The 13703-nt window shown below is 39.3% G+C and overlaps 1 protein-coding gene across 3 annotated transcripts in view; it reads left to right on the top strand.

Annotated features, from left to right (window-relative positions):
- Nucleotides 1-13703, top strand: part of SEPTIN7 (septin 7) — a 72013-nt gene that overhangs the window by 42472 nt on the left and 15838 nt on the right. For all 3 annotated transcript variants that reach the window (XM_052692352.1, XM_052692351.1, XM_052692353.1), the window contains exons 3-6: nt 3914-4020; nt 9737-9837; nt 10410-10544; nt 13162-13279. In XM_052692352.1, the coding sequence (XP_052548312.1) occupies nt 3914-4020; nt 9737-9837; nt 10410-10544; nt 13162-13279 (461 nt within the window). The remainder of the gene's footprint in view (nt 1-3913; nt 4021-9736; nt 9838-10409; nt 10545-13161; nt 13280-13703) is intronic.

Raw genomic sequence — 13703 nt, 5'->3', positions numbered from 1 at the left:
AGTACAAGGGGATGCAGTGAAAAATTGATCCTGGATTTCCAGGGTGATACGATGACCTGAAGATGATACATGGCACATTACGAGGACATGGAGTGTGTAATGGGAAGATAGTACTCTCCAGCTGGAGTTAGGAAGATAACAGCAATCACATGTAAAGCTGGAAGCTGGATTGGACTGCTTGCACGTTTCCCTTGTACTTGATTGAATAAGGATGGAGGAGGTTGGAAAGTCGGAGGAGGTTGGAAATAGGCCACATTCTCTACGTGCCACAACAATGAATGGTGGAAAAAAAGCAGTGTCATTAAGATGTAAGGATAAGAATTCATTTCTATTATCGTAGGGAGGAGAGGCTTGCAGCTTAAGTTCCTTTGAAGTAACAAAGTTGGAACAAGAACTGATGGATAGAATTTGAACTAGAGAAAAAATAGGCACTGAATGTATACAACTTAACAAAGTGTGAGGAGAAGCTGCAGTGTTTGTACAGACACTTAGGCATTCTTACACATGTGAAGAGTCAGAACTTTTGCCAGTTCTTCCAATCTAGCAAAAGATTGTCTTTTGTAAGACTGGTGGGTCTGTATAACAGAAGTACCTGTTAATTCTACCAATGGGAGTGGCTAACTCAATGTATAGGGATATGAATTCAAAGGAAAAGCAGCTTGGGAAAATGTTGGAATTCTAAAGCACTAACTTGCTGATAGCATAGGCACAAAATATTGAAGGGATAATTGAAAGTTGAGAAGAAACCTGAAGCATACATGAAACATTTAGTGGGAGAGTGAGGGCACGGGAAAGGAAGTCAGCACCATGTGAACATCATAAACAATAATTGGGCTTCAGGGTTCAGAATTACCTTGCAAAGTCTAAGGATTTCATTGTTTGCCTTTCTGAAGTGAATTATTTTATGCTGAAAACAGAAAAATCTCTTAAAAATCACTCTTGGGCTGCTGGATCTAGTTATGCATCATGATGCACAGAGCGATTGGAAGGTAGGACCACTGAAATGGTTCTGTCATCTTTTATCCTTCTGCCTCCTTATGGTGTGTTAACAGTGCAAAATCTCATCAGAAATGCTTACATAAAGTGGGGAGGATATGTCTTTTGTGGATGTGCTTTTTATGTTAAAGCAAAGTAAATTCCATTTGTTTTTCCTTTTGCTTGTGTTTTGTTTGTAGTATTTGTAGCCAATTGAATCCTCTGTAGCTGCATTTCAAGCTTTTCCAGTAGGGAGTCCTTTCAGCTGAATTTGCATTGAACAAGCCTCTGTTTGGGGAAAAGCAAAGGTTTTTGTTTAACATATTTCTGGCTAAGATCAGAATAATTAGATGTGTCAGGCTGGCTAGAATTGCTTGAACATATTTAGCTTCTCTAATTCTGCATCCTTTGCAGTCAGCAGAGAATGTCCAACTGGACAGCGCTGGGGGCAGTGTGACTCCCCATAGTACAGAATTGAATGTTCCAGTTGGGTTTTTCCTATGGTTTCAGTGTAATGTATTTGTTATTAGAGCCTTAACTGCCATCATAAGTGTTAACTGGAAGGTGGTGTAGTAGTTGAGCAGTCTGAACTTGCAATCTGCACTGGTTGATTAAAATTAGCATCAGTACATGCTTTCAGGTGGCTGGGCACCTATTGAGCACAGGGTGGTGCATGAATGTCATTAGTGTGCTGTCTTTTGGCTGACTTCAGCTGGAAACTACCTTCCTATCCTTGAAAGGAAACCCCAAATCTGTCAGCTCCTGATGCTGCTGTAGGTCAGAAAGCAGACTGTGCAGTACTGCAGCTGCAGCAGCCATCTTGGGTGAGCTGCTTGGCTCTTCGTCAAATCTTTTCAAAGCTAAAGATCTCATTTCCATATGTTGAATTTCAGTGGTATTACAACAAGCAGTGTAATATTTGAGAGGAGTGTTTGTGCTGTGTTTTCCACTTTTACTTGCAGTAAGCCTGAGAGGAAAGAAGGGACAGTTTATATATGTATTAGTTAAACTGGCTACGCAGATGTTTTTCTGCAGCTTCTTCAACAGTGCACAGAGAGTCTTTGGGGAGATTATGGTCAACTAGGAAGGAGGAGTGGTCAGCAAAAGAAGGTGAATTATAAATTGCAAAATGGGGTTCAGTAGGATGGATAAATAATTCTGCAGCTTACCTGGAGCGCTGCGTGTGTCCTGAGCAGAGCAGTGGGAGGAATCCAGAGCTTCAAACTGGCTGCAGCATTGGGTGCTTGGGCAAGCTGAGCTTTGTGGGAGCTTCTGTCCACTGCAGGCGTAGTAGGGAGGCTTGGAAATGCAGCTGGGCATGCCTTGAGCAAGTGAACAGCATCAGTGTGTGTGTGCCTCTTGCAAGCAGACACTTCTCAGCAATTTGCTGCGCAGTGAAACATCTAAGAGATCTGGCTGCAGAAAAATCTGCAATGATAGTTACGAAATGCTTGTCAGCAAACTCATCCCCCCTAGCTTTTGGGTTGCTGTCGTTCTGGGGTCTGTGCTCCCAGCAGTTCTGCTTTGAGGTTATAACGTGGGGTGTCTCCTTGCTCCTTGGCCATCGCAGCCCATGCTCCCCACACGATGGGTCTCTGCAGGCAAGCTCAGTCTGAGGCAGGGTGGGCTGGGCAGGAGGAGAGCTGCTCGTAGCAGAGCCAGACTGCAGGAGCTCCACTTGCAGCATTTCAGCAGCTGCTAATCCATTTACAGTACAGCTAATCAGATTGCTCTGTTCAGTACCACGGAGACTTGGAGCTCCGTGCTTGTAATGGAGCTGGCTGATGCGTATAAACTAGCTGGTGGATGAAATCCAGCCAGCGATTACAGCGGAAACACAGGCTTGTCTGCTGAAGCTCGTAGCTGCTCTCTGTTTTGTAGCTCTTGATTACTTACGTTAACCCAGGACGCTTACTGAGACAAGTTTTGAAGCCTGAAATTCAGCCTCTAAAACTGTCCTGTTTTGGATGGTGGGTGTAGCAGGCTAGTTTTAGTTTGTATCTGAATGCATTGCCTCAAGAGCACATTTCTGTGCAACTGTATCTGTTTCAGTTAACATTAACACCACCACATAGGGAAAATTGTAAAGAAGAGCAGAGAGATTGAATCTGTTTTTGCTTACTTTCATGGGGGTGTGCATTATCACATTGAAGTCATTCCTTTATGATACAAACCTAAGTAAAAGACTTGTGTTTCTAAGTACTGTAATGCAAGTAGTTGATGTGGAATTCTTGCTCCTGTCTCTTTGGAGCTATAAATGGGGGTAATTTTTATGGTGGGATTTGTAAATGTATTCATTTGGATTGTCATGACAGTGCTGCCTCCCAGATTCTTTAGGAAGGCTGGTTTACTGTTATTCATGAACAATTCAGCAAATAAACCTACCACAAATAAAATCCATTCCCCTTCCATACTGCAACAAAATTGCCAAGCAAACCACATAGTTTTGAAACCTCATTTTAGTTCTCATGACTTCAGTAATGACAACAAAATAATCCCAAGTTCATATTTTCCTTCCACCAACCCCCTCCCTGTAGCAAGATCTTCAAATTGACATAAAGGAAATATATCAATTCACTTTGATATCATGATACAAACTAGTACCAGGAGGGTGACTTGTTAACAAGCTTTAATTGGAGCAGTACAGCCTTTGTGTATTTTAACAGGAGCTATGAAGAAGTGCTAAATGCATTTAGCAATACCAAAAATGTGATCTGAAAAATGAATGTTTATAGAACCTAGCAGTGATAGTTTGATGTGCTGTTAAAAAAAATATATATATATATATATATATATCTGGAAGATGATAGCTTCTGAAGCCCTCAGAAAGAAATGAATATTTTCAGATATTATATCTTAAGAGTATTTGAAGTATCCATCTTGGTGTTTATACCATCTCTGATACTGTGTTTTACTAAACTGTTCTGTTTTCTTCTAGGTGAATCTGGACTGGGAAAATCAACATTAATCAACTCATTATTCTTAACAGAATTATATTCCCCAGAGTATCCAGGCCCTTCACACAGAATTAAAAAGACTGTACAGGTATGTCTGGGGGGAAGACTGCAGCTTGAGTAAATGAACTTGCAATTTAGTGACATAAGGTGATGCAGTTGTCAGATAAGTACGTATGTTTTAAATAAGTGCAGCCACAGTGTTGAACCACTACTAAATACTCAGTGTATAGCCCAGCATACAGTAACTACACAAAACTTTCAGGCTATGAAACTTGTAGCCTTTTGAAGTGTGGGAGCTCTGAAGTACTTTGTGTGCTGCCTGTTCTTTAGAAGTATCATATGGCTTCAGTCCTGCTGGGAAGTGGAATGTTTTACTGTCAGTTAAGATACTGAGTATATATGTAGAAATACTTAAATGTGCAGTAAAAAACTCCTTAAAGCAGGCTTTCAGAAACTGTATTATTAGGTCCTTCCGCTTACTGCAAATCTTTTGTGTCAAACTACAGCAGTATTCTGCAGCCTATCTTCTTCGTGGTACATTTTCTACCAGTTAGAAGTTGTTATTCTGGACTAGGGTGAAGCTGGCTGACTTTAAGCACTAGACTCTGTAGGCAAAGGATATGTTCCTGCAAGTGCGTGTTACAACTAAAATGCTTAGTCACATTGAAAAAGCAGAACTTGATCTATTTGTTTTCTGTAATATTTTACTGCTATTAAGTATATTTTCTTCTCGAGAAGAGCAGCATGTTGTTCATATTATAAAAAATAGTATTCAAAAACAAAACAACCTGATACTAAGAAATAACTGAATGCCTTCTTGGTGTCGTGAGTAGGTTAGGAAATTATTGCTCTTCAGTCAGCTATTTCCTGCCTCCACAGTTGCACAAAGGAATAAGAGCAGACCAGCTCCACTCATTTCTCTTGATGTCTGTCAGACACTTAAGATTTTGGTGAAGACAGCTTATGATAGATCCAACTTAATACACACCTCTGCCAAGTACCAGGTTATGGCTCACGACTGCTGCTGTTGTCCCTCGCAGCTCCTCCAGCTGCACAGTGTGACACTCGGATCACCTCAGCTGTGTCCAAAGTGGTTTTGTACTGACACAGCTGTCAAGAGGGGATTAGGAGGCCTTGTGTTGAGCTAGTAGGTACTTGGAACACTGAACAGAAATTCTAACATTGAATGCTCAGTGGAATTGGATAGCACTATTCCAGTGCTGTGATCCACTGACCTTAGTATTTTGTGGGGAGGTTTGTTTTTCTTTCTGGAGCTTTGGGTGTTCTTAAATTATTTTTTTTCCCTTTTTATCCTGTTTCAGGACACTAGATGATAACCAGGAAAAACTTGCTTGTGCTCATACTACAGAAAATGCTATAGAAAGTTAAATGAAATTGCTTGCCAGTTAGCTCAACTTCCAAGTCTCAAAAGCTAACATAAAATGTGTTTGTTACAGAATGTTGTTTATTTATTTTTATTTGGAGGGTAGCTTTTGAACATCTGGAGGTGAACAGTATGTTTCTCTACGCTTTGGCCATGTCTGTCAAAGTATTTGACAAAATCACAGTACCAAAATGGGCTGTGGGCCTGCTTGTTATTAGGAGCATTAGTGCACTAAGAAAAGCTGAGCTGATTCAACCTGGTTTAAAGAACTGTTAAGTCGTATGGAAAAGGTGTGCCAATAGTTTAGCTCTAATAAAACAAACTTACTAATGAGCTGTAATGAGGCTCAGTAAATGCTGGAAGACTGCATAGGATGATATTTCTTATTGGAGGAAAAGCTTGGTGTGACTATTATTGTTGATCTGGCATTGGTAGCTGAAGCTAAACCGATTAAGATTATGTTCACAGACATGCATTATTTTAAGTAATTTAAGGCTGAGTTGGCATCCTGTCACTGGAAGATTTTTTTAACAGGGAAAAACAAGAAAAATTTACATTCAGACTTAAAAACAAGCAAGTGAATAACAAAACAGCTTTCACAGGTAACTCACTCCATCCCTGACTAATGATGGATCAGCATAAGAACAACTGAAAACTGTTCACATGGAGTCTCAGGACTCTCAGTTAGGTGTTTTCATGTGCTAAATAGCAAAATTAGATGATTCAATCATCCTGAACTGTTGTGTTCTTCAAAGACAGAAATCTCTTATTTCAGTTTTTAAGTGAGAATAAAAATTTTCCACCACAATTTTGGAAATTGTGTGTTTGTATGTGATTTCAAGCAAATAACAAATCAAAGAGGGAGTAATAAAACCTGGTGTTTGGATCTATGGGATTTGTACTCTTGGCTATGTAAGCATTTTTAGGCTGAATATCAGAATGCTGAGGTTTTGTAGGGTGGAGATAAGACATAACGTGAGAGCAGCCTAAACCCTCAGTGGTAATAATTCCCTGCTTCGATACAGTGGGAGTCACTGATCAGAAAACAAGTAGTGGTCTTACTCAAATAATTGCTTACTGTAGTTTTCCAGCATTCCCCAAATACATTGTTTTGTGAGGCACATCCTCTGTGTTCCTTTCATGGAAAACACAGAAAAACCAGCAGATAACAGTAAATGACTTGATGTCAGATGGATGCAGTGTCCTGTTTAATCCATTAAAACAGCCAAGCTGTAACGTGCTCGGTGTCACAGAATTCTGTGTAGCACTGCAGGATTGACCAGCGTGACCCAGTTAACCAGAGTGCATGGGAAAATGGCCGTTTGGAGTAGGGTTTTTATTAAAAGCTTCAAATTCCAGGGCTTGAACTAATGTTTTCCATGAATCTCTTGGGAATACTTGTAAAACCAGATGATAGGATACAGTTGGATGCTTAACTATGAATGACACTGGTTTACAGGGATTTTTTGGATCTTTTCCAGATGTTGCTGCTTTTCTTCGCCTTTGACCATCTATGGCCACATCCATTTAAATTACAAAAGAAATGCAACTTTCCAGAGGCTGTAGGGCAGGGTTTTCTTTGCCTACTGTCCCTTACCAGCTGTCTCTACCACTTACAGTGTGTGGTGGGCATGGGCTGACTGTGCACAGCGCACTCACAAACAATTAGATTGACCAAGCTTCTTATTCAGCAGGTATTTGAAAATGCCTTGCTATTGCAGCAGGGTTTACAGGAATTGATGAAAAGTAAGAATTTCAATCCCTACCACCAAGTAAGATGTTAGCATTGTCAGCAGAGGTTCAGCTACAAAGGCAGGCATTTGTCAGAAGGTGACTTCAGAAATTGAGCTGCACTCAGAGAGAACTGTTTAGTGTGGCATTTCTAAGGAACTCCTGACCTTCCTTTTTCTTGGTTATAAACACACATTCAAGATTATTCGTTATTAATTGCTTTTCCTGTAAAAGCATTCCACTACGAGAGCTTAAGAATTTAATGACTCTTACTGGGAATTTTTTTGCTGAAGAATAAAGTTGATACCTTGTAGTGTTTGGCAAGAGTACAGTTCTTAATGTTATCATCTGCAGTATTTAGAAAATATAATGGCTTTCTTATACTTGCAGAGAGCTTGGTTGTAGGAACGTTGTGTGTTTACTGTAGGCAAGATAGCAAAAAGAATTCAAGGAATCAGAAGTTAATCTTCTGCATGCTAAAGCTTGTGAGTAGTAAACTCTTGGCTGAGTTGACTGTGTGCCTGGGGATTACTGCCTTGAGTTCTGGCATAGTTGTGTACAAGAAAATTTCTCTATGGAGTTCTCGAGGGGGAAAAAAAATCTACTCACCACAATTAAAACTTCACATTTTAGAATGTTGCACGAATTTGCAGATCCTCTGTGCTTTATATTGAGCACTTTTGGAACGGTGGAAGTTGTGCAGTTAGTGGAAGGATGGCTGGGTGGTGTCCAGGTTGGATGTGGGTGGGTTTTAGTGTGTTTGGTTTGTTGGGGTTTTTTTTTGTCTTTTTTTTAACTTTGTTTTAAGCTTCCTTAACTTTGCAGTTAGGCAGGCTCAAGAAGGAGAACATGGGTGGCCTTGAAGTCCACTCCAACCCAGATTCTCCTATAACTCATCATCCAGATCATTCCAGCGCTGAGAAGATGCCTTACTGATTTTGTTTATTGTTTTGGCTTTTTGTTGGGGGAGGAATCTGCTCATGGTGACTGCATGCTGCAGACAGCCAGGGCATTGCTGAATTTCTTTCTTCAGACCTAGGAGCAAAATGGATTGATCTGGCTTGGATAGGATAACTACTGATAAGTAGGGGGGGAGAAATGGCTTGCTACATACTTAGAGGTTAAATATGGAGCTGCAACTTCTTTGAAGTTGTTGTTGTTTTCTGTGCTTCTGTATATTCTTAATTATGAGTGTTTTACTTATGCAAGAGGTATTTAGTTTGACTTTCTGCGGAGTGATCATTTGTCTTACAGCTTTAGGTTAAATCACACAGGCAATGATTGCAAAGTGCTTGCAACAATTTTCAGGGGTGTGTGTGTGTGAACCAGCCTGTTTCACCTGCACAAATAGCTATGTGCAAGCTCTTAAGTATCATTGGGAGGATCTATCGAGTCTTGAGCAGGTCAAGGGGCTCTCCAAAAAGGACTTTCCATCCAAGTTTCTACTCTGACAGCTCATTGCTGTTCTTGCAGGTAGTTGCACAGAGCTGAATTTTCTTTCTGAAGTTGGTGATCAAGAGGTTTAAGCAGCATATTAAGCAATGCTGTGGCATAAATGTCTTGTGTGCAGTCACTTGCTATTAAGAGCAATAAATGGAATGGTTGATTTATTAAATCTATACCTGGAAAACAGCTTCGGGAGAATTTCTATTGAATTACTAATAGTATCAGGAAAAACATGATTAAATATGTGAGCAGTTCAAAAGACCAAGATACTACTGTGAATTTGTCGTTTCTTACTGTTGTGGATCAGACTGACAGGTAGGACAGTGATTACAGCACAGTTTTTTCACCAAATGCTGTTTTATTGCTGGATACACCTGATGTTGGCATTGTCAGTAATTACTGAGATATTACTACATCATGTGAGGGGGAAAAAAAAGAGGAAAAAATGGACTTGGCAGTCAATGTGCTGTTCAGCCTGAACTTTCCTGACCAGCTTCCTGCAAGCTCACAGAGCTGTGCTGCATATGGATGGTCACAGCTGTAGCAGGCATTCCCACACCCAGGTCTTGCATCAGATCTTGTGCTGTGGCGGTTGTCTTGTTGAGTCAGATTTCCATCAGTGACCTGAGCTACCAGAAAACCAATCCAGGATGATCACGTGAGTCGTGGTGCAGCAGACTGCAGCTGGATTGTGTTCTCTTCCAGTCTTGCTGCCTTTATAACAGGAAACAGTCACTTTCTTGGATGCTTTTCCCAGCATTATGCTGGGTGAACACAAATGAGCGCGCTCTTCAGAGATGAACTGAACTAGACATGTGACATTTCAGATGGTTGGGGCAGGTGGTGGGACTAAGCTCTAAAAAGCTGTTTTCTTTAAAATATCTGAAGTTAGCAATTTCATTGAGGATGATGCGTGGTTTGTGAGAATGTCTGGATATCTCAGAATATCTTTATGCTGACATCAGCTTAGTGTTTTTCCTGTTTTTAAAGGAGATAAAACATCAGGCTATCCAATATACTAAATGGGCTCTTTTATTATGGACTTCTAAAATTTAAATCATGATCCATTTTGATGTACAAATCATTGATTACCAAAGAAATTGGGGTTTTATAAGCAAAGCAAGTTGCCCAGAGGCAGAAAGATTGGCAGCTTTTTGTTGGGTTTCTTACTCATTGAGTGCTTTTCCCTTTTGTTTAAACTGGTGACTATATTGTGAAGCATTTAACCTGATTCTTTTTACAGGTGGAGCAGTCAAAAGTTTTAATCAAAGAAGGTGGTGTTCAGTTACTACTTACAATAGTTGACACACCAGGATTTGGAGATGCTGTGGATAATAGTAATTGGTAAGAAGGCATTCTTTGTTCTCCCACAGTAATATGGGATTATCTTTTTTTTCCTACGTGTGTGATACAATACCTTGTGAGTTTAAGTGTGTGCCTAGATCTTCAGTTAAAAAACTAATGTATTTGAACTTGCCTGTGCTTTGTCATTAACTGAAAACTGCTGTAGTTTTCATTACCACTATAACTTGATGGAAATGCTATCAGCTTGTCTCTTAATGCCTTTAAGTGGACAGAACATTTAGCTTTTTATCAGCACTTCCAGTATGCTGAACCTATTTATATGCTTTTACAAGATTGGACCATCAAAGCACTTCCTTTGGTTACTCTTCTAAGCATTCTATTTAATGCTATTATGATGAAGGTAATTGTGTTTGTAAGGGTTTTCCAGTGAACTGATAGATTCAGTCTTCAGGCCTTTGTGTAACTCAATTGTGTGCTTAGAAGCTGTTTGCATAAAACATGCTGTGTTGATTTCATTCATTAAAAAAAAAAAGCCAACTAATTCTTAGCAAAGTCAGAGTTTTTACCTAAATGATGTAACCTACAGGTTTTTATTCATGTCACCTCTGCAGTTGGCAGCCTGTTATTGACTACATTGACAGTAAATTTGAGGACTACCTGAACGCAGAATCTCGTGTGAACAGACGCCAGATGCCAGATAATAGAGTTCAGTGCTGTTTATACTTCATTGCTCCTTCAGGACATGGGTTAGTATTAAATATATTAAGTTTCCTGTATCTGTCTGTATCTCAGATAAACACTCAAATTTGACATTTTCACTTAGGATCTTTTCCTAAATGGCCTGCAGACCGTGCCTAACTGCAAGGATGAGCTTACTTTGGCTTGCTGAACATCAGCAAGCTTTGCAGGTGGTAAGATAGAACACCAGAAAACGTGGCTGCACATCAGTTCCATAACAAGAAAAAGTAGTATTGGAACAATTAAAAATACAGAAGTGCTCAAAAGTAGTAAAGCTACTTTTTAGGTCTGTGTCATTGTTCATGCACTTGCTACATACAATAATACATTTCAGCTGTAAAAGTTGGCTCACACTTTAAGCAACAGAGTTTTTTTCTTCCCTCTTCCCTCCTTCTATCTGATGTTATTGATAAATTGAAGATGGAGAGTTTCTGGCATCCTTTTAAGCATACAGCTGGGGAGTAATCCTTTGTCTAGTGACAATTCTAATATTGGCATTTTAGATTTTTTTCAGTTATTGTGCAGTGTTCCACCTTGCTTTTTAACTTGATCAGACTTCTATCTAGTGGTAGAAAGAGAGAACTGCATTTTCAAAGTCTATTAGATGCAGACTTTGAGTTTGGCTGCTTAGCATTTTATCATGTATTGCAACTGATTAATGTTGTCAGAGGCTCTTAAAGTAGCACCTTCAAAACCAGGAGGAGCAGAAAAGTAGGGTATTTTGTTGCATGGATCAAAAGTAGTAAAGGCTGTTTTTCTTGTGTGGGCTCACCTTAAACATTTTTTCACCAACATGCATGTTTGTTATGTCAGTTTTACTCCGTGTATGTTTCCATTTTAAATGCAAATATTTGAGTGTGAGGCAGATAATGCTTCATTAGTTGGGCCAAACTCAAATTTCATGTTAATAAAAGGGAGAATAAGCCTTCTTTTGTGTTGATCAATTTTTTGAATATAGATTTGAGATTCTTGAAAACAAATGTCTTTTTTTTCTCCCAGCTTTTATCTGTTGAAGGCTTTTAAATCCATCATTGGTACAAATTGTTTGAATGGGAAAATTCAGATAAATCAAGTTTTAGTTTTGACTGTTGGTGTAGAAGCTGGTAAAATGTTCCTTATGGAGATACTGTATGTTGTTCTTGCAAAAAGTTCAACGTTGAGTTAGGTTTACCTTGTGTCTTTCAATTTTAGAGGTGAGTGATTGGAGGTGTTCTGTAATTAAGGAAATTAATGGAGCACAGAGAGAATCGGTGCTTCCATTAGCATTAATTTCCTCTTTCATACTGCTCTCTTCTCTGAAAGGACATTACTCACTTCCTACCTGGCTTTTGTGGTGGTGCAGTCTTCCATTGTGCTTCCTGTGAAGACAGCAGCCCATACAACTCATCAAACAAATACTTGTCACCTTTGTGCACGTGTCTGTTCACAGTGAAATAAAGCATTTGTAGGTGAACTTCCTTTTGTTTGTCCTAATGACTTAATACCTTTGTAAAGAGCAGGCTTGCTACAACTTCTGTATGCAACTTCTGGTCCTTCCATTTAATGTGTTTCACTGTTAGTAGCTGATCTCCACACAAATATCTGAGCTAACAAGTTAGCTGGTATGGGAAGGAGGAGAGAAAGAAGAGGCTGGTAGATGGGGGGGTGAATTGCAGCCTCTTCCTGCACTTCTAGGATCTTCACATGAAGTCTCTATGTCTGAGTCTCACGTGCTGAAGTTGGAACTATTCTCCTTGGATGGCAGCCCGTTGGCATGGTGTTGGCTTTGGTAGCTGTTTGAGATGAGGGGAGGGAAAGCATATTTGGCTGAATAGATAGTCACACCAGTGCTTTCAAACTCAACATCCATTAGTGCTAGTGCTTGAAAAGAAGCATGCTGAGAAGCTGAGAGATTCAGTGGCAAGTAGAAAATGTAAAAGTGAAATGAAATATGCTTCCTTTGGCTTTTTCTTTATTCATTTATATATGTGTGTATGTGATTTGGAGGAGAAACTAAACTTGAATACCAATTGAATCTGTTGCTAATCCTAATTTCTTTAATATGAGAAATAATCTTGTTAAATCCTTTAAGTGAATCCTTTAAGCCTGACTAAACTTGCTATAATTCTAAGGCATTAATACACTGAAACCTGTGGCTTTACTTTAGCAAGCAGGAAATGTTGACCATTTTGACCTGCACTGGTGTTACTTCTGTAACCATATGGTGGATGTTTAGTTTAAGGTGCTATCACCAGCTTTGATAACACTGTTGTTAAACACAGTACTTTGGAGATGAGATGCTTCTACTTTGATTGCACATAGGCAATTCTAACTGTCTTCAACAACACAATATTAAAAAACAACTCGTGAGCTTTGAAACCTTAGTAGGAGAGTTTTTATCACATGCTTAAGTTAGAGTAATTTCCTCTAGCAGAAGTCTCTGTAACTATTAGCTGATGACTAGCTTCTCTAACACCGTACAATAGTGGGGGATTTCCTATTGCAATTACAGGTAGTCTTTTGAAATTCAAGCATCTGTCACTTATAAATCAGTGCTTTAAGAACAGCTGTCAAGACAAATCTCAAATAATTAGTATGTTCTAGTTTAAAGCCTTGCAATTTATATTCATTAATGCTGTCTTACAGACTTAAGCCTTTGGATATAGAGTTTATGAAGCGCCTGCATGAAAAAGTGAATATCATTCCACTTATTGCCAAAGCAGACACACTTACACCTGAGGAATGCCAACAGTTTAAAAAACAGGTGAGCTGAAAGATTAATATTTACAATGTGGGATAAGTTAGTAACCTGGTCCTTATGGAAATGGTGAGATTTAACTTCTTACATGCGAGGTTCAAACCCTGGAGCAGTGACTTGAGACAGCGAAGCTGAGTAATTTATATCTCTAGATTTAATTGTGTTTCTTGGTGAAATAATCTTATTTCTGTCCTCGGGGGAAGATTCTATGATTTAAGTGTAACGTGATTCTTGACAGGTGAAGTATATCACTGCTGAGATAAAAATCAGTAAGGGAGGAAGGGCCAGGGAGGAAGGGCTTTTGAAGCTTTAGGTGCCCAATAGAAGTTTAAAAAAAAAGAAAAGGAAAAAAAAAAAAAAGGGAAAAAAATGCAAAAAAATAATAATCCCCCAAAGCTTGTACACAAACAACCCAATATTTAAAATATTA

This window comes from Tympanuchus pallidicinctus, unplaced genomic scaffold (assembly GCF_026119805.1).
Source record: "Tympanuchus pallidicinctus isolate F22 unplaced genomic scaffold, pur_lepc_1.0 scaffold3, whole genome shotgun sequence".
NCBI classification, from domain to species: Eukaryota; Metazoa; Chordata; class Aves; order Galliformes; family Phasianidae; genus Tympanuchus; species Tympanuchus pallidicinctus.
This window is presented reverse-complemented; position numbering and strand designations above follow the sequence as displayed.